We start from the raw sequence: 21746 nt of genomic DNA, 5'->3' as shown, positions 1-21746 counted from the left end.
GCATTTCTTGAACGGCCCCATTTTTAAAGTGGCCCCAGCTCGTCGGTCCAATATGCATCCGACTATTTGGAGGTGACGCTACCTGAAGAGAAGCGAGCGCTATTACTGGCCAGATAAGTCCATTAGCATTACCTTTGACACAATAATGGATGGGAGATACAATTTTAGGCTCTCCATTTTGTATTTCTAAGGATAATAGGGGGATTATCTGCAAGGCCTTCTGCCGCCGCACTCAAGAGCGAGACCGCGGCGAGGACAGAGAGCCCCGGCAACAGTTGTTTTCGCTCGCCAAGACCCTCTCGCAAGATAAAGCATGTCATTATTCTATTAAAGGCCTACAATTTTTGTAATGGCCGTGGCAGCGGTCGGCAGAAGTGCACGAGGCCTCTTCAATATCCTGGACATTATTTGCTCGTTTAGTTAAATGATCTTTCTAATTACTCCTAATGAGGCTGTCTCCCTCGCTTCTGATGCGGCCGCGTCTTAATACGCCCTGGCATTCTTCTATTTTTTTTTCTTTCGGGGGGGGGGTAATGACCTCTCAGGAGGCTCGGCAGCGCTCCGCGCACGTGGCCGATTGCCTTGTTTCCTGCCGTCTTGCCTTCCTGCAAATTGCTAAATTGAGTTGGAGGGGCCGGAGCATTAGAACGCTTAAGTTTGCTTTCTCGGCTTCTCACGATGATTGGCTCGGCTCGGCTCTTGCTTATTTGCAGAGTGAATGTGTGACGTTGTTCCTTGTGCTACCGACGTTACATGAATTCCGTCCTTGTGAAGTATTTTGACCATTTTTGGGTCATTTTCTTCCATGTGGTTTTCTTAGTATTTTAGTCAAAGGATGGAACGCAAATGGTCAAGATGTTGAATTTGGACGTGTTGTTGCCATCTGGGTGTGATTTCAGCTCCCTCGTGTCTTCTTTCGATGCTTTCCCTTTGGTGTGAAAAAGGATCAAAGGATAGGACACTTGTGCAGGATTTTGACCATTTTGGGTCATTTTCTTCCACGTGTTTTTCTCAGTATTTTAGCCAAGGGATGGAACACAAATGGTCAAGATATTGAATTTGGACATGTAGTCACCATCTGGGTGAAATTTCAGCTCCCTAGTGTCTTCTTTCGATGCTTTCTTTTTGATGTGAAAAACCTTTGATGTAAAGATCAAAGGATAGGACCCTTGTGCAGGATTTTGACCATTTTGGGTCATTTTCTTCCACATCGTTCTCATGGCATTTTAGCCAATGGCTGTCACACTCCTGATCATGTGATAAGTGATCATGCCATGTTGAACTTTGATTTGTTATCATCATCTGGGTGAAATTTCAGCTCCCTAGTGTCTTCTTTCAATGCTTTCCCTTTGATATGAAAAACCTTTGATGTAAAGATCAAAGGATAGGACCCTTGTGCAGCATTTTGACCATTTTGGGTCGTTTTCTTCCACATCATTCTCACAGCATTTTAGCCAATGGGAACAAATTACTATTTTTGCAAACGTTCTCAGAACATTATTGCGAGTGTTTCTAAATCAAAATGATGAGTATTTGATTTCTTCTTCAGACATGACAATATTGACGTTGTACACGATAGAAAATCGACGTTGCTAGAAAGCTCAAGTGTCCCTAATATTTTGACCTGAGCGCGGCAAGCCAGGCTCTCGGTCCCCGCCCACACACGCACTTCCGTTACCGATCGTAAATTACACGGCGGCGTGACTTGCACTTGAAAATAAAAAGGCACGACGCGTCATCTCGACAAATCTTCATCGGCGCGCCACGTCCGGCTGTCTCTTTGCACTTTCAACCACTTCAAATCATTTTCATGGCACCCGCTATTAAAATGTGGCACCTCCGACCGATTCATCTTTTTTGAGGGGGGGGGCACACTTTTGCAATCTGTCATCCGCGGCATCTCCACACGGGCGCGGCCGTAAATCACGCCGGCCGTGCGTGCTTCATGCAGATTTCCCCGTGAGCGTAGGTCCCGTCACGGCTGATGACATAACGAGCACTTTGGAAGCTCGTAAACAGCTTCATTCAAGCAAACCTGCGCCGCTTTTTTTCATAAGCTCACTTCCTGTGTCACAAAATCATTTCTCCTCGTCTTGTCAGCCATTGGTCGTAAATCGCCTCTGCTTTCTCGCGAGGCGCTTGCCGCTTCTATAATTGGCTCAGGTGTCATCTGCGAGGCCGATAGAGATTGGCTATTATCTTGATTGGGCTAGCTAGCCAGCTAGCTAGCGCACCTCCCAGAAAAGAGAAAACATATTGCGTCCCTCCACTCGTCTTGGTGACTATAAATAGTCATAAGTGATAAAAATTAGGTAAGAATGCCTAAAAGTGGATCCTTTTTAATATTAACAAAAGAAAAAGTGTACTTATATATAAAAAACAACTTTTAACATATGTTTACCTCTTACAGAGATTATCCGGGTTACTAGTCTGAAACTAGAAAAAAATGTCACTGTGTCACTCCTTATTTAAACTAGAAACATTTTGGACCAACTGAACCGTTAGATGTTTTTATCCAGATTGAGCTAGCTAGCTAGCTAGCTAACCCAATTGGGACAACTCGCTATCAGGATAGCTGTGAACTTTACTGCTGAAAATAACTAAATAAGTGGACTAGACCTTTAAATTGTATTCTGTCCTACCTCTACTTGATATTTATTTTTCTTCACTTATGTGTCGATGGGTGGTATCAGCAGCTTTTACGAGTACCCAATACCTTGAAATACAGCGCATATTTGATCCAATACTGTATTGGTATTTGATTTGAGAGGTTTTACCTATTAAAACCGTTTTTTTTTGTTTGTTTGTTTGTTTTATGTGTCCAAAAAATTCACAAAATATAAAAAACAAGCACAACAATTTGGACTGATATAGAAAATTTATTGAATGAGGTTTTTCCGGAGCAATAAATGACAATTAAAAAACAGTGACATTTGTGTTCCGTGAATGGAAGAATTGCGTGTTTTAATTGTTAAAAATAACATTATGAAGAGGAAATAAATAAAATTTGTTTTGTGTGGTGTGAAGGCTAAACTGGGGGGGGGGGTCAAATCAAAATAAAAGGTAGAAAATGATTATAATTAATAATACACATGGTGTATTTAATACATCTAGGGAAGCTTGGTTGCCTTCTTGTGAGACTTTATGCATATGAATGCCTCCTCATACAATCAATACACAGGTTAGAAGCAGGGGTGTCCAAACTGCGTCCCCGGGGACATTTGCATCCTTTTTTTTTTCCATTTCAACATGCTGCATACATATATTAAAAATAACATTTAACATGATCTGGATTGATATCCGTAGAAAAAAAATACAAGGTGACAACGCAAAGTGGACAAAGTCAAATCCAACTATGAATAAAATGACAAATAATGTCTTATAATATAATTTTATATTCCAGATAGTCCGATTTGGCGGACACACACACAAAAAAATTAACTGAAAGAATTATAAAAAGTTTCCTAAACAGTAAATAAAAAATAAATCCTCATTGAAATGAATGGAAACATTGAAGTCAAAAGATATAGACCAAAAACAAACGTCCACTACAGTGGACACAAATGAGTAGACAGGCTTTCTTTCAGAAGTGGGGGGGGGCAAATATAAATGAGAATCTGCGACCCAACGTCATTGATGACTTTAATCCATTTTGACGCTTTCTTCAAGCCATACAAAATGTAATAAAGTACCCGGGATTGAATGGCGAAAAACGTGAAAATACGTCTTTGGGATGAAACGAGTGCAAAGTTTGGACACCCCCGCGGGACTACGGGAACGAGAAGGCGCGCGTCCGCATCAGTAGTCGACCTTATTGTACAGGTTGTATAAAGGCAGAGCGGGCAGATTGCTCCCGGGGTAGTAGAGCGGCGTGGGGAAGGCGATGGAGCGCGGCACGGGGACGCGCAGCAAGGAGTTCTCGCGGAAAACCAGCGGCATGCCCACCAGAGTCTGCGCCGAGGCGTGCGCCATGTTGGCCGCCTCCAGCTCGGCCGAGAGCTGCCGCTTCCATTTGTTCCTGCGGTTCTGAAACCACGTCTTGACCTGGGTCTCGGTCAGCTGCAGGCTGGACGCCAGGCAGGCCCGCTCGGAGCTGCTCAGGTAGCGCTTCATGTCGAAGGTGGACTCCAGCTGGTACACCTGGCTGCGCGAGAAGACGGTGCGCGTCTTCTTCTTGGCCGACGAGCCCTGCGGGTGCTTGTCGGACGCGTCCGACTGACGCTCCTCCGACAGCGGGGACAGCGGGGCCCGCTCTTGCTCCTCCTCCTTGTTGTAGTCGTGCAGGAGGGGGGGTCGCCTCGTCAAGGCCTCGTTGGCCGACAGGAGCCCCTTGGCGGCACCTGCGGGACCACCGGCGAACGTTAGGGGTATTGACGCGACTCCTTCGGTGCCGTGGACGAGAATTCTCTTTTAAAACAGTAATAACAATAATAAATCAGAACATTCTAGTCAAATATGTTTGCTTTTTTTATGGAGAGGAGCTGACACCCTTGACTGATGCTCAATTGAGCACCGTAGTGCTAACTGTGACCATTGGATGGCAGTGTTTCCACATTTTCAACACAGCTGTTACCTAGATGCAAGTGTAACTGAAGAATGGAAGTCAATCTTTCATTTTTACATAGACGTAGCACTGCAGTGCTAACTGTGACCACTGGGTGGCAGTGTTTCCACACTTACGACACAGCTGTTACCTACATGCAAGTGTAACTGAAGAATGGAAGTCAACATTTCATTTAAAATAGTAATGATAATAATAAATCATAAAATTCTGGTTAAATACATTTTTTTATGGAGAAGAGCTGACACCCTTGACTGATGCTTAATTGAGCACCGTAGTGCTAACTGTGACCACTGGATGGCAGTGTTTCCATATTTACAACGCAGCTGTTACCTACATGCAAGTGTAACTGAAGAATGGAAGTCAATCTTTGATTTTTACATATACACACATTATTCTGTTGGTCTCGAAACGTGAGTGGGAATGCTAAAAATACTAGAGGTTTCCTTTTTCATTTATGCTCGGCATTGAAAGAGTTAAAGGAAAGTTAAGGGGAAAAAATCTTGGATCTTGAATCTTCAAACTTTGAAAATTCTGAGAGTAGGCAAAATTCTGTCTTGAAAAGAAGACTTTCAGAATTTTGACTTCATGGTCTGAACTCTGACAGTGCTCAGAATTCTGACTTTCAAGTCTGAGTTTCTAACGTTTTCTCTTTTTTTTATCTTATTTAAATCACTCAAAAGCCTTTAAAAGAGTAGTAGGCTTTGCTCAGAATTTTCTCACGTTAGTCAGACTTCTGACTTTATTCTCAACATTATGTCACACTCCTTTTTATTTTCTTTTCATTTAAAAAAGAATCAAAATTACATAAGAAACAGTATTCTCAAGATATTCAAAGCATTTCAACCTTCACAAATTGCATTTTAAATCAATTAATTCCTCCTTTCATACAGCATTACAGCATGCAAACTAATTTACTGGCATAAATGGCCCCATTTTTCTTTTTTTATTTTCTCTGACTCCCGCTTAATATTTTCCAAAGCTGCATGTTAAAGCAAAATGAAATGAAAACAAATCAACGCAATTTAAGTTAAGTTAATAGGGCGCTCGAATTGCTGTCAATAAAGTGTCTTCCGATATTTGGGAGCAAGAGCAACCCGAGCAGTGACGTCATTGGTTTCACGTACAACCCTTTTGATTTTTAAATGAACGTGGGGGGCGTTATTATGACGCATTTTACGTAGAGCATCATTAACGTCATTTTACGCCTTTTAGCACGTAATTGCTTGAACTTGCCGGAAGTGATTGGAGTGTGCTCTCTTGCGGGAAATCCAATGTGACTTTTTTTTAAATCAACAATTCTCACCCTGTCTGGATTCATCTGCCCTCACACACTCACCACACACGCACTCACTAACACACACTCACACACAGCTTGCGCGCGCCCATTTAACGCCCAATTGAGGACGCACGCAGCAAACACGTCCCATCAATTAGCCGCCTCAATTACATTTGAAATAAGAGCGACCGAGTGCAAGTCATTATTTTCACCATGCAGGCTGAGGATGAGACGAGGGCTGCACTAGTGTCACCCATAAAATTCAATTAGAGCCCAATGCAATTAAAAGCCTGACATGTTTTATTTGGATTTCATCATATATATATATATATATATATATATATATATATATATATATATATATATATATATATATATATATATATATATATATATATATATATATATACATATATATATATGTCTGTGTGTGTTTGTGCGCAACAATGTTTTTTTTTATGTCAGCACAAACATATTAAAAAGACCTTATAATAACTGTCAGCCAATAAGAAATAGGATTATTTAGTATTTTGGTTGTCTTATTAGCGTATTATTCATTCTTTAATAAGATTTTTCAAGGTATTTGTACGTAATTTTAACAATTAGATATGCTACAGTATACTGCTGTAACACACACACACACATATGTACTTTATATATATATATATATATATATATATATATATATATATATATATATATATTATATATATATATATGTATACACACACACACACACACACATACACACACGCGAGCCTGATCATCGTGTAGGCAGGATTTCTCAAAGTGTGTTGTACACAAAATCTAAAGTGAGCATCGGAATTTCCAATAAAATAAATAAAGCGACCAAAAATATCCCAGAAATAGTCACCCTTTAATTAAACACTAATAAACTAAATTAACAGGAGCATCAAAACGGAGTATTATTGTGTTTGTAAATACACCTTTTTTTTTTTACAGCTTTTGTATTGGATCGCTCGTGTCACAATGCTGTTATGATAAATATAAATACCGGTATTTATTTGTTTATTTATTTGATTGTTTATTTTACGAAATAGTATCAAAATCGAAGCATTTTATTGAGGGATTGAGCTCTCACCAAAATTCACCCAAATAATAGCCAAAATACTAATTAATTAACATCCGTGAATTAATAGCACGAGAGATAAGCGTTGTTTGTAAATGCAAATTTACCAATAAAGCTCTGGATTGTGCAGGTGTCTTTAATAAATGGCATCTTAAACGGGCTGCCCAAAAACGTCCAGTCAAAACTCGTAATGATTAAACCTGACTCCAAAATAATAACCCAAAATAATCGTTCAAACCAAAATGCTAAATTTCTTGGATGGATCATTTTTTAATCGTGCAGGTGTACCAAGTAACGCGCAGGCTCGCTTTTGTCATCAAAACAATCCAAAACACAACCGTATGGACTTCAAAAAAAAAGAAGAAGAAGAAGAACGTGAGCGTATATTCACCTAAGCAGGCGAAAGCGTTCTGTTGCCGGTGCCGTCCGCACGCGTGTCCGCGGGCCGGTTCGGAGCAGAAGCAGTCCGCCGAATCCTCCCCGCCGCTGCACTCCTCCTCGGAGGACACGGACAGCGTCCTCCTCCGCGCCGCCACTAGTCCCTTGGCCAGCTCCTTGGCGCCTTGGTGCTGGGCCGGGGGCGGATGCTGATGCTGGGGCGCCTCGGCCGGCGGCGTGCCGAGGATGGAGCGGATGGTGAAGCTGGAAACGGGCCCGCTCGAGCCCTTGCTCCCGCTGTCTTCTGCGCTACTCATGCTCGCCTCATAACACTTATGGACCGGGAGCGCTCCTCTGTCGCGTTATTCCGTCCGAATGACAACAACGGGGAGGGGAGGGGAGGGGGGGGGGCAAAAAAAAGAAATAAAATCAAACCGAAAGCACACTCTCGTGCACGCCGCTTCTTTGGTCCGCTTTTACATTTAAGTTGAGTTGGAGATGTTTTTGGCTCCGTGCGGCGTCGGGGAACGTGAGAGTGCATTGGCGGGCTCTCGTCCTCCTCCTCCTCCCTCCTCCTCTTCCTCGGAGGCGCCGAGCTCATTTGCATAAAGGTAAACTCCTCCTGGGCCAATCGCTGCAGCCGTTCCTGGCCCGCAAATTTTGAATCGGAGAGAGAGGAAATACACTTTTTTTTTTTTTTTTTGCCGGGGCAAAATGTATATTTTTTCATAATAAAACGTTCATGATAGCCCCGCCCCCATTATAACTCCGCCCCCAGTTGTAAAATCACTGAAGTAAAGAACACGTCTAGTTAAAAAAAGACGCATTTACCATCTGTAAGTAGTTCATGCAGATGTGCACTTACATTTTTAGAGATATGTGCTCACCCCCCCCCCCCCCACTCTCCTCATGCACTCCCACCCAGCCCCCACCCACTCCAACAATTATTCATACAATTTCCTGTCCATTTTTGGCTTTTAAGACAGTAGTTCTGTAATGAATCCTATCCTTACCAGCAAATCTGTAAGATGCTTTTTCACTGCTATGACGGGTTTAGTACATTTTCAAATTAAAAGCAAATCAATTGGAACGTGATTTTTTTTTTTTGTTGTTGTTGATTTTTTTTTTTTTTTTTTTTTACTAAGTTGTGTTAGGTACTGTAAAAGCAGTCCAGTTGTGCTACTAGGTCAGGTCTTGTTTTGACACAAATATGGGTTACTTTAAAGATAAAAATAGAAAAAAGTAAAACAAATCCTATCCTCACCCTAAGCAGGCGAGTGAAACTAGCACAAACGTTGCGGAAATGATCTATTTCTCATGGATTCAAATTGAACGCAAACGGTGCAGCAGCACATGTAGCCAAACACAATAACAATGCTAACCGGCATAAATATTTTAAAATTACTGTAAATTATAAATTGTTGATTTTCTTATTAGCAAAACTGTTTGATCTCTATACTTGATATTTGTATGTACTATGTAGTATATTTCACTAGCCACCTGACCTCTTGCAAAATGTATGCTACGTATGCTAGCTTGTGTCACATGACTCATTATCAGCATTTAAGAATTCATTTGCTCATTAACAAGCTAATCTGCTTTGAAGTGAAGCACGCTGGTTAATTGATTCATTGATTGGCAGAAGGGGGGGGGCCTGTGGCTGTCTTTGTTTGTGTGTGTGTGTGTGGGGGGGCACGGGACAGCTGCAGGGCAGGAGTGGTCACATGATGCCACTTTGACTTCTTTCTAAAGGAGTATCCAGACACATTACAAATGGCGCCCTTTCATCATGGTGTCAGCAAACTTTACTTGCATCAGGACCCGCTAGAGGGCGTGTGGGGGGCGGAGCCTGATGTCGCGAAAGATCGATTTTGACAGCTGCCATGATGATCTGGATTAAGACTTGACAAGCGTATGATAGCAATGCCAAAATCTGACGCCAACTCCCCCGACAATTTTGCAATTGCCAAAACATACCACAAGATGGCAGCACTGAAGATTTAAATGAAGCTCCACACAACCCAATTTGGGTCGAACTAACCCAAACATTGGCTCGGTCCTTTATGGACCCAACCGTGTCAAACTAACCCAAATATTGGGCTGGTCCTTTTTGACCTAAAATGGGATTATATTTTTAACAAAACTGTTTTAGCAGTATATAACCTGTTAATTGGGCCATGTTTGACCCAACATTTTTTATATTATAGTTTATGATAACACACTCCTAACCCTGAGTATGAATCGTTCATGCAGAGGATAAAGACTATATGTCAATGAGTTTTGTGCTATTGTCTGTCTATGCTTGTTGCCTCACCATTTGTGTTCAAATCACCGTTGTTTCAGGGGTCGCAACTAAGCTCAACAATGACATTTTCCATTATCGGTTAGCATGAAGCTAATAGGAGTATTTTTCAATTGGATTGTTTTGTAGAGATCAAGGATTTCATGCGATTGAATCGCAACCTGCGCTAATTTTAACAGCGTAAAACGAGTGCGATTTCTTGAAACGATTCTCAAACCGATTGTCACTTAGCAAAGTGAGATGAGTTCATCACGGAGATATGTGGTAAGCTCTCATGCTGGCCATGTTTCACAAGGGGTGGGGGCAAACGTTAGAGACCATGCAGAACCCCCCCCCCCCCCCCCCCCCCCACACACACACACACACACACACACGCGGCACTTTCTCTATCACGATGATGGGTGATGTTTGACTCACTTTTAGCAACCGCAACAAGCGAACAAGACTATCCTTATTTGGAGGGGGGGGGGGGGGGGGGGGGTGAAGTTATGGCTGGCTTTGATGTGGAAATCAAGCCTCGATAAATATTAAACAACACGCCTAGGATTATGATCTATGGCGTGTCCGGCGTCTAGAATAAGGAAATTACCCGAGAAAATGATATCGATAAATTTTCTAAGTATAAACGTTGATTATGTTTCGATTTTCATTCAAGAAAGAAAGGGGCCTTGCTCTTTTCCTTTTCACCTCCCCCCCTCCCTTCCCCTTATTCTTGTGTGGGTGTGAGAGAGTTGTAAATGCGCGAGGAGCCCCGGAGGTGCACCATTTATGTAATGCGAGTGTGGAAATGAACTGGGGTAATTTATTGGAAAACACAAAATCGGGAAGATTGGATCGGCACCGCCTATCCGAGGGCTCCTATCCATCAAGATCCAATTAACAAGCTAACCATTGACTTTTAATGGCTTTCCAATCTACTGCCCTGATAGACTCATCAATTCCTCGGGGAGAAATTAAGAAAATCGACCGCCAAGCGCCCCCCCCCCCCCCTCCGTCCTCCACGCCCCCCTCCCCGTGGCGCGCCTGTGTCATTCTTCACGGCAACTATATGTCAAATTAAAAACACAATTAAAATTTAAACTGTTCCAATCAGACGCGGCCTCGCAACCTATGTTTCACTTAATGGAACCTTGATGAAAATCGGATGCTCGCTCGCCTTGCCAGCACGTCATCAGTTTGTTACAAACAAACCTGCGCATGCGTGCTAGAATTTTTTGGGGGAGAGATGTCCTGTAAAATACACACTGTTTAAAATACACGACTTTTTATTTTATTTATTACTTTCTGGCGGTCTAATTTTGTTATGTTTACGACAATAATAATTAGCACAACAAAACAAGCTAGCTTTTAACTGTACAAAACAATATGCTGAGATTTTTTATAAGGGAAATCAAACCCCCAAATTTTATTTTACCATGCAAGCCTTTCAGTCAAAATTGTGTTTCTGGAATATGTACTATGATTGTTTTGGGCGGCCATTTTGCCATTTCTTTGCGACTGAAAATGACATCACAGCTGCTCAGGTATAAGGACCAATCGTGGTTCAACTTCCGATTGTCACATGACAAACTCAGAAAGCAGGTGCCAGCTAGTGGCAAAAAGTTTGCCCTAACAGATGGCTCAAAACAAGAGTATTTTGCTGCTTAATTCATATTCCACTATCACAATAATCGGAATCCTAATTTAAAACGTTATTACTATTATTATTATTATTATTATTAGCATTATGTCTGCGTTTATTTTAATGTCCTATTTTATAGAATTTGATCACATGAGTTTTCCATTGTTTGTCGCGTCATTGTGACGTCACCGAGAGACGTTTTGGTTATTAAACTTATTAGCAAAACTTCCATGAGGCAGTTCGTCTTTTTATTTATTTATTTATTTATTTATTTATTTATTTATTCATCATTTCGTTTATAGATTCATTTTCCATTTCTTTAAAACGTTGGCGATATAACGTGTAACTTTAACGCAAGCATCTCTTCAACGAAAGATTTGTGTGACCTAAAAAAAATGATCAATATGGATTTAAATCATGCCCAAATGCCTGATCATGTAATAGGATTTTTGTTTTGTTTTTTTTATATTTTTTTTTGGGGGGGGGGGGGCGCAATGGAAATTATCGAGTGGTTTAATTTAATTTCCAATCTATTAGCCCACATCAAGGTCATCATCCAACGAATTTGCGTGGATTTAACGCCCGCAATGTGCACGCATGCATGCATGCATGCATGCAGACGTGGCCCGGTCGATACAATTTGCCCCCCCCCCCCCCCCCCCCCCCCCTTTTGTGTGTGTGTGTTTGAGTGTGAGTGTGTGCGTGAAGGGAATAATGCAGGCCCTTAAATCTATTCATTTGTGGTAATGGAGTGACGCGCACGCGCGCACGTCGATGACGATGATGATGATGATGATGAGGATGATCGAAGGGAACATATTGTCTCGTGATGAGGTCATCACTGAACCGTTTCGAGCGTTATTACGGTTTCTCTTTAATAGCGGTTGCGGTCTACAGATGTCCGCGCCAAATCGACGGTACTTGAGTTGAAGTGTGACGTCATTAAAAACCGGCGAGATTTCTTAAGTCACGTCAATTCAAAACGGGATTCAGAACGAATTACCTGTGTGGTCACGTGACATTGGCCATTTCCCCAGTCAAGTTATATATATATATATATATATATATATATATATATATATATATATATATATATATATATATATATATATATATATATATATATATATATATGTATATATATATATATATATATATATATATATATATATATATATATATATATATATATATATATATATATATATATAAAACATACTGCCATTGTGATGGAAACAATATTGTGTTTCTGACACGAATTTTAAAAATAAAACCTACTCCTTCATGAATGCTAACTGTAATCAAAAACATCGTCACGTTTATTTAAATAAAATAGCCTATTTTAAATTGCAGTGGGAAAAAAAAGCTTCTCATTGTTTTTTTTTCTTTCCTTTGGTCCTGAATTCCACACGAACACACAAAAAGTTCGTTGGCTGTTCGGTGGCATCAAGTGTCCTATGACACTTGTAGGATCGTGTGTGTTACAAAGTAGCAACTCAATAATTTATTTCTGAAACCTCATACATGCACGTCAACATTTCAGCGCTTCAAATGCTATACAAAATGTGCTTATTTTTATATATATATATATATATATATATATATATATATATATATATATATATATATATATATATATATATATATATTCAAACATTAAATTGTTCATTTTTACCCGTTTTATCATTGAGAATTTTAAAAAATCACTTAATGAAATTATTCAAATAACATCCACTTCGTGAAACGACAAAGAATTACACACACACACACGCACACACACACACACACACACACACACACACACGGTAATGCCCTCTTGTGACTACATTACAGATGATTATTTTGACAAGATGGTGGCAATTACGCATCTAATTGAAGAGGTTATTTGTATGCTAAATGTAATTTCTAATGCACCTGCCCATTAAAAAAAATGGTGGAGAAATTAAATAAAACATCTCTAGTGCAGCGGAAAATACAATAATATTAAAAGTAATAAAAATAATAATAAAAAATAGGCAATAGTCTCCATTTATTTCACCACGCGATTCATCAATACAATATCAAAAGAAACGATGTTTTTTCCTGTACAAAGAAACAAAAAAAAAATCTCCTGGCTCCTTGTAGATCAACTGTATACATTTACAGAACTTTATACAGCAGTTGAGTCGAAATCGAAAGTAAAAGTGATGACACAAAAAGCAACATTATCACAGTCATGTACAGTAGAGAGTGTCTTGATTGTCACCCGAGCTCTTTGTCAACAAATCAAACGTACAACTGATTATTGTTTTGGGTGATGGATTGCACATAATGGGTAAAAAAAAAAAAAAAAAAAAAAATGCGTTTCATGCAGTGGAACTCATTTCGGATTGTAAACAAGAACTTCAAATAAATTCCAAGACTTAAAAAAATAGACACTCTTTAGGCAGTGTAAGCAGGTAGACTCCTGAGATGATAATTAATCATAATAATAATGAAAATAATAATAATAATGTGGTTGAATTGTCGGATCACATGTAAACCCTACAAGGTCCCTGCTGCAGGCCTTTAAAAAGAGTTGGGTCAAAACTAACCCAATTTGGGTCAAAAACGGACTAGTAGACTACTTGGGTCAGTTTGGCACAACTTTCTGATTTGTACAAAGAAAAAACGTTTTGGGACCGAGTATGTTATTTTGATTAAAAATGTTTTTTTAGGGTTTTTTTTTTTGCGAATCAACCCCAAAAAGTTGGGTCAGTTTGACGAATGTGGGCTGAATTTTTGCAACGAAAACAATATTACAATCGTGGATCAAATAGTACCGGCCCAATATTTGGGTCCATGCAACCCAACATTTTGGGTTGTTTTCCACAAAACATACCCCCCCCCCCCCCAAAAAAAAAAATTGATTTTGTGGAAGATTTTTTTTTTTAAATAAAATGACCCAAAAACTTGGGTTGAGTTGACCCAAATATCGGGTCGCTCCTTTTTGGCCCCATGATTGTCTTTTTTTTTTGTTGTAACCCAGCTGTTTTTAGAGTGCAGTTGCATTCAAATAAACTTTTAGAAAATTGTCGACTTTTTGCCCGTCAAAAACAACCGAAATGGACCCAAATATTGGGTCAGTCCTTCTTTGACCAATAATTGGGTTATTTTTCTACCCCCAATAGGTTTTAATGCGTAATAACAACTGGGTCTAATTTGACCCACAAATGGTTCTTTTCTATCCAACTGATGTGTAATAAGAATTGTGTTGAAAATAAATTGTTAAAAAGTTGGGTCACTAACACAAATTGGCCCATGTTGTGGACTGGTCCGTTTTTCACTCAGATTGGGTCCCCAATTTTTTTTTTTCGATTGTTGGGTCTAATTGCCCCAATTAGGGGGTCTGTCTCTTTCGCACTCGGTTCGGGTTCTTTTTGGACCCAGCAGTTTTTCGAGCGCAGCTGTTCTTCCTTGTTTCTCAGCAAATACAAAAATAGGAAGTCTTTTTTTGTTTGTTTGTTTGGTTTCAAACGGGTCTGAGCAGCGGCACGGAGGTGACGATGGGGTGCGAGTAGTAGACGCCCGCCGGGTGCGGGAAGGTGAGCAGCGGCTGGCTGGCCGGGGGCAGGCCGGGGGGGGCGGCGCCCCCGGCGCCCCCGGCCGCTCCCTCCGCCGCCGAGTTCTCGTGGTAGAGGATGGGCACCCGGACGATCCTCTGCGCGGCGGCGTGGCTGAGGTTGGCCGCCTCCAGCTCGGCGGCCAGCTGCCGCTTCCACTTGTTGCGTCGGTTCTGGAACCAGATCTTCACTTGGGTCTCGGTCAGGTGCAGCGAGGCGGCCAGGCCGGCCCGCTCCGAACTGCTCAGGTAGCGCTTCATGTCGAACGTGGACTCCAGCTGGAAGACTTGGCTGCGGGAGAACACGGTGCGGGTCTTCTTCTTGCGGCACGGCTTCTTCTGCTCGTCGTCGGTACCGGTGCCGCCGTCGCGCTTTTTCCACGCGTCGTCGTGCAGCTCGTCCTTCTTGGCCTGATCCGAGTCGCTCTCCTCCAGGATGATCTCGTCGCCGCTTTTGCTGGCCGCGCGCTCGTCGTCGTCGTCGTCGTCGTCTTTGGCGTCAGGTTCCGATTTGAGAAGCAGCTCCGGAGAGTCCCGATCCGTGCCCGACGTGGGGGACGAGTCGCGGCAGGCTGTCAGCTTTTCGGCCGCTGCCAAGGACAGTTTTTTTTTTAATTATTTTTATTTGTTTTAGTTTTCATTTGTAATGCAGCTTAATTGTCACGTGACGTAAAAAATGGGAGCCAGCGCAAGCTTTCAAAATACACAGATTGCAATAATGATTTTATTTTAACAATAATTAGTGTTAACGATTATTTTAAAGGCCTGACAAAATGCATTTGGAGACTATAACCTCAACACAGTTTCGATTTCAAATATTAGAAAAAACATTCTGTATGTCGCCCAAACAGACTCATTTTTTTCATCGTTATATATTTGTTTTGACGTCTGCTGGCCTGTCAGTCTTTCTGATATGACTATAATGAATATTTGCCATATAATAATAAGCAATGCGGATAGGTGTCCACAAATTTTCTTTACAATTCACAAATGACTTTTGCAACACGTATAAAAACAAAACAAAAAACATCCATCGCATTGAATTTACTCTTATTTCACGAGAGATACACATCTGAAACGATGTATTTTCTATAAGAAGGATATAAAATATATTTTGATCCACGTGATTGTTTTGTGTACAATCACCGGACAAAAAAAAGGAGGATTTGTTTTTTTTCATTTTGAAATCAAGTACCGCTAGTAATACGGGAAAATATGAAGAAAAATATATTACAAACAACAGCAGACCACTTGCTACTCAAATGTTACATTTAATTAATAATAGAGAGCCATTTTCCCACCTTTTCATTTTTGGTTATGTACTAAAACATTTTTGTTACAACGTACTGGAATCGTTTTAATTCAGCATGACTATTTCTTTCAGCGTTCTGTAGTGTTTACTATTTTTTATGTTATTAATCTCCCATTTATCCCCCTTGACTATTTTTTACTCCGTGTCCAGCATTTTGCATCAAATAATTGTTGATTACAACTTAAAAAAATTAATTTAATTTAATTTAAATCGGCGTTCGCGAATTTCTATCTATCTATCTATCTATCTATCTATCTATCTATCTATCTATCTATCTATCTATCTATCTATCTATCTATCTATCTATCTATCTATCTATCTATCTATCTATCTATCTATCTATCTATCTATCTATCTATCTATCTATGTATCGTACCGATATCCAATCCATCGTATCGATATCTTACCTTCGCTCGCGTGTATGTGCGCGGAGGAATTGAGCGCGTAGGGATACCACCAGGCCGAAGTGCGTTCCAAGTAGTGCGCGGGCAGAGTGAATCGCTGCGCGGGCAACTCGAAGCGCGGAAAGCCGAAGTCGGCCACCTGCGACAGGGAGAAGCCTCCGGCGGCCTCCAGGGCCGCCCGCTGGGCCGCCAGCGCCGGGAGAGCCGTCGGTACCGGCGGCTTGGGCTTGCTGGCCGTCTTGCTGTCGCAGTTGAGCAGGTTCTTGATGAAGAACGGCGAGTCCTTGGCCGGAGCCTCCTGCGTGGTGGTCTCGGGCATTTTTTTTTTTTCTCTCTTTGACTTTTTTAGCTTGCTAGGATTGAAACTAAAGAAAAAGCGGAAGGAAGTGTCGGCGAAGCGGCTGCGTACGCAAGCGTGCCAGATGGATCATCCCGGGGGCTCGAACGCCGAACCGCGAGCCGCCGTGCAGGCGCTTGATGGCTAATGAGCAAATAAAAATGTCATCCAAGTTAAATGCGGAAAGTACAGGCGATTGCGCTCGCACAATGGCAAATGGGATTAAGGCTGAGACTTTGAGGAGGGACGAGAGAGAACCAAAGAGAGAGAGAGAGAGAGAGAGAGAGGGGACATCCTCCCTCTCTTTGGCTGCGGGGCACGAGAGCGTGCGTGCACGCGCGCGCGCGTGGCCCCCTCTGTTATTGCGCTCGTAAAATCCCGTTAGGCAGCAAATGAGCAGCAGGCTGTTAACGCCAAAAGGAAGAAGCTTTGCGCCTCGACGCCACATATAACACACACACACACTCGGTGGACACTTCTTTAGGTACACTTGCACCGCAGAAAAATGAATAATAACCAGTTTGCGATGTGTTAACAGTATTTTTATTGATAAGGCGGTAGATTTGACGGAAATAGCAACAACCATAATATCAGGATTCTCTTTTTTTGTTTGTTTTTAGATTTTTGGTTATTTTAAGACGGTGGTGCTCAAATGGGAGCACATGAAATTTATTCCGTTTTTAGTAAATCTCATGCTTTTCAATCCAGTGACAGGGACAGTACATTGCTTTTCAAATTAAGAGCGAATATATAAAAATATATAAACGGGAACTCTTTCTAGCATTTTGGTTACCTTGAGAGAGTGGTTTTCAAATGGGGGTACGTGAGATTTATTCAGGTATCATCTAATTTCATATTTTTCGAACCCATGACAGGAACAGTATGTGCAGTACAGGAACAGTACATTTCTTTTCAAATTAAGAGCAATATTATAAGATTACGAACTCTTGATATCATTTTGTTTACCTTAAAACAGTTGTTTTCAAACGGGGGTACTGAGAGTTATTCAGGTGTCTGCAAACCGAATGGAATATTCTTCAAATCATGACAGGAACAGGATAGAAAGTATGGTACAGGAACATTACGTTTCTTTTCAAATTAAGAGCAATATTATAATGTATTGAGAGGTCTTGGGTTACTTTAAGACTTTTTTCTCAAATGGGGTACGTGAGATTTATTCATTAACCAGGTAATTTAATTTAATGCTTTTCAAACTAAGAGCAAATTGATTGGAAGATGAAGCAGCTCAGGGCTAAGTAGTGTTTAAGTGACTGCTACGGCTACTAGGTGTTGTAATCTTATTTTGTTAAGTTTTCTATGGATGTGCATTGTCATTAGTGCCGCAATTTTCTGGCAGATGAGCCAGAAATATAATGGTAGTTACTCTATCATCTGCAGTTGCTGTATAAAATATTCAAAATATTCATCAACAAATATACTTCCAAAGTTTAACGAATCAGACACGGAACACAGCACCCTGTTTTCAGTGGGTTTTTTTTTTTTTTTAATGCAACAATTATTGTTGACAATCAGTGTCTTCAGATGGTCAAAATCAATTAAAAACACACTCAAATGAAAAAGAGACAAAACAAAGACATTACAAAGAAATATTTCTTTGATTATCGTTATTATTATTGAGACTGGATCTTCTTAATTGAAGTGTTCCTAATATTTTGGTTGGCGAGTGGACGTATAATTCCCATCCTCATAATGGACCTTTTTTTTTCATTAACAAGTAAAACAATGAGTTACTAATAAGCTAAAAGACAATTAATTAAAACCGCTGGAAAAAAAAAAACACTTACATGTGACCACCCACTCTTTACGGCGTTGCAACAAAAGCCGATTAGATTCATATTTCTAATCCATTGATTTTTTTTTTTTTTTTTTTAAATAGAGTGAGGACCACTTCCAAGGTTACACTGTCATTTATTCCTCTTCAATCGATGTGCTTAATTCATCCGTCGGATTGGGGCTCGTGGTTGTAGATGTGTCATGAATATTCGCTCATTGATATTAATTGACTTAAAAAAAAAAAAAAAAAAGCACGAGTGGACGAGGTGGACGTGAAGAGCGGCGAGACAGCGCCCTCTGTGGGCCAAGAGGAGGAAACGTGAACTGTGAGCCTGGAGTTGGGACATGGAGTTTATAGTTTAATAATACATTTATAATAATACATTAATAATATTAATAGATGAATAGTACTGTCAATATATATATAAATTAATTATGCGAGTGTTTGAAGTGTCTGAATGCGTTTGAAAGTATTGTTAGCTTCATGCTAACTATGAGAAAGTCCACAAATGGGCTAAGCAATAGCATTGGTGTCACAGGCTTATAAAATGGGTATATAAAGGTGGCGCAACACTTGTAGACAGACAATATACCAATACTCACATGGGTGTGTTCAGAATGAGTTGTGGTTGTATAAAACGCTTAAAAGACTCAAAGTAAAAATGTTTGGTAATTTAACAACTCTACTTCAAGTATAGATAAAATGTCATTCATGTTTATTCTTGGTTTATTTGCCTTTATTTGAACATAAACCGAATTTATAAGAACAAATCATTTATGTGTATCATAAATATATGAACACAAATGGCGGCGCAACACTTGTAGACAGACAAAATAACAAGTCTCACATGAGTGTATTCTTTATCCACTGCAAAGCATGAGTTGCGGTCATGAATGCTTTAAAAGAATGCAAGGAAAATCTTTAATTAAGTTAACAGACCTAATTGAAGTGTCGATAAAATGTCTGTCATGTTATTTCATGGTTCATTCGCCTATTATTTTAACATAAACCTCATCCATAAGACCAAATCAGTTATTTATATCATAAATATGTGAAAACAAACGGTGGAGCAACACTTGAAGACAGACGATATAACGATTCTCACATGAGCGTATTCTTTATCCTCTGCAAAGAATGAGTTGTGGTAGTGAATGCTTAAATAATGCAAAGGAAAACCTTTAGTAAATTATTAAACATAATTGAAGTATAGATAAAACGTTATTTTGATTTATGGTAATCCATAAAACCAAAACATATATGAACACAAACAGTGTAGCAACACTTGTAGACAGACAATATAACCATACTCACATGTGTTTTGGGTCATGTTAGTTTGTGGTTCTTTTGCATTTTTTTTTTGCATAAACCTAATCTATAAAAGCATAATATGATATAAAAGCACACAAACGGTGGAGCAACACTTACAAACAGACATGTGATTTTCATGCTACGCTTTAAAGCAAAATTCATCAAAAATACATGAATAGAGGACCCTGAAAGAAGACCGTTAAATCGTATTTCCGAAAAAAAAAAAGCGTAATAGTTCAAATCGTTGCGCGAACGGTCTTAAATAATTCTAGCCTCTATCAAGACGCATTGATTAGCAAGGCGCTAGCCGCACGGGCGTCCAAGTGCGCGCCGGCCTCCGGCTGCAGCTCCATAAGTCTATTTTTGTTGCTCCTCGGGTAGGTTAGCGTGACTTTTGATTTTATTTATTTCAAAGCGGCCAGATATTGATTATTTCACAGAGAGGTGGGGAGGGAAAAAAAATGACAAATGGCGGCGGCGAATGACACGGTCAGCAGGTTCTATTAGAGAAATGATAGTGTTGCCGGCGCTTTGTTAAAAGCCCCAGTTTAGATACTTTATAGGTTTACATCCATCACGCTCTAATGACCTGTTTGATGAAAAACACGCGCTTGGCTGACAACGGCCGCGTGCAGCCAACTTTGCGGTGTAATTGCCCCCATATTAAATATAGATTTTTGTTTTGATATCTTGTGAGAATTCCTTCTGTGGGTGATGGGTGGGGAAAAGTTAGGAGAGCGTCAGGAGAAAGACGGGGAGTATGATGTTGGTATAAAGGAACGGGAGCGGTGCAGTGCTTTAAAATTAGAGCAGAAAGTATTCAGGTGCATAAAAAAAAATGATAAATGAATTTTGTTTGGAAGAAAATTAAAAATTGTAGTCTCCTTAGGTCTACAAAAAACATTAAGTTAAATACAACAGAATGCAGAAGGTTGAAAACGTCTGATATTGGCGTAATTTTTCATCAACGGGAAATCAGTGAAAGGTGACACCAGGGAGCTGAAATTTCACCCAGATGGTGACAACATGTTAAAATTTGAAAACTTAGCCTCCAGGAATACTTTTTTCGTTCTAAAATACTGAGAATGTTTCAGAGTTTGTCCAAAAAATGGAAACAATACTACATAAGGGCTAAAAAAAAAAAAAAAAAAAGATACCGGGTATCGATAGGGTGCCGATACCAGTCTTATTTCAAGGTATGGGTCGTTGAGACGACAGCCAAAATAAAAAAAGTGTAATATAACAGTATCAATAACATTTAAGACTTCTGATCTTGACATCAGGAAATTATCAAAGGAAGACACCAGGGAGCTGAAATTTCACCCAGATGGTGACAACATGTCAAAGTCTCTTGAGAACATCTCTTGGCTAAAATTCTGCGAGTAGACTACGAAAGACTTTGACCAAAAATGGACACAATACTGCACAAGGGTTTAATAAAAAAAAAAAAGGTTTTAATATCGGTGCCGATACCAGTGATACAGAAACAAAGTGATGTAAAACTGCAATAGATATGGTCAAAAATAAAACAAGTGTAATACTATGTATCAGATTTAAAAAGTCTGTTCTTGGCATCATTTTTCATCCAAGGGAAACCTAATCTTTAAGACCAAAACATTTATGTACGTCATAAGTATTTATGAACACAAACAGTGGAGCAACGCTTGTAGACAGACAATATAACATAACTCAAATGAGTGTATTCTTAAATGAGTGTGTCATATTAATTCATGATTCATTGGCCTATATTTTAGCATCGGTTTATGCTAAAATAAGACC

General features: G+C 40.1%; 2 protein-coding genes across 2 annotated transcripts; both read right to left on the bottom strand.

Annotated features, from left to right (window-relative positions):
- Window positions 1-2889: 2889 nt before the first annotated feature.
- hmx2 (H6 family homeobox 2) lies at window positions 2890-7825 on the bottom strand. Its single transcript, XM_088421721.1, has 2 exons — window positions 7322-7825; window positions 2890-4340 (listed from the first exon to the last, which is right to left on the bottom strand). The coding sequence occupies exons 1-2, from the start codon at window positions 7623-7625 to the stop codon at window positions 3799-3801; spliced, it is 846 nt and encodes a 281-aa protein (XP_088277847.1). The 5' UTR covers window positions 7626-7825; the 3' UTR covers window positions 2890-3798.
- A 5427-nt stretch (window positions 7826-13252) lies between these two features.
- hmx3a (H6 family homeobox 3a) lies at window positions 13253-17058 on the bottom strand. The gene is made up of 2 exons (XM_088421676.1): window positions 16531-17058; window positions 13253-15401 (listed from the first exon to the last, which is right to left on the bottom strand). Exons 1-2 carry the CDS (start codon window positions 16844-16846, stop codon window positions 14722-14724), a joined length of 996 nt encoding a protein of 331 aa, XP_088277802.1. The 5' UTR covers window positions 16847-17058; the 3' UTR covers window positions 13253-14721.
- Window positions 17059-21746: the final 4688 nt, after the last annotated feature.

Source organism: Hippichthys cyanospilos, chromosome 8, assembly GCF_059441005.1.
Source record: "Hippichthys cyanospilos isolate Australia breed blue-spotted pipefish chromosome 8, RoL_Hcya_1.0, whole genome shotgun sequence".
NCBI lineage: Eukaryota > Metazoa > Chordata > Actinopteri > Syngnathiformes > Syngnathidae > Hippichthys > Hippichthys cyanospilos.
Note: the sequence above shows the minus strand (reverse complement) of the source record. Positions and strands in the feature narration are given on the sequence as shown.

Bases quoted from the DNA above. Each gene is read 5' to 3' on its own strand.
- hmx2 (XM_088421721.1), bottom strand. From the start codon at position 7,625: ATGAGTAGCGCAGAAGACAGCGGGAGCAAGGGCTCGAGCGGGCCCGTT. The intron at 4,341-7,321 runs GTGAATATACGC...GTGGTCCCGCAG, and splicing joins GAACGCTTTCGCCTGCTTAG to GTGCCGCCAAGGGGCTCCTG.
- hmx3a (XM_088421676.1), bottom strand. From the start codon at position 16,846: ATGCCCGAGACCACCACGCAGGAGGCTCCGGCCAAGGACTCGCCGTTC. The intron at 15,402-16,530 runs GTAAGATATCGA...TGTCCTTGGCAG, and splicing joins GCACATACACGCGAGCGAAG to CGGCCGAAAAGCTGACAGCC.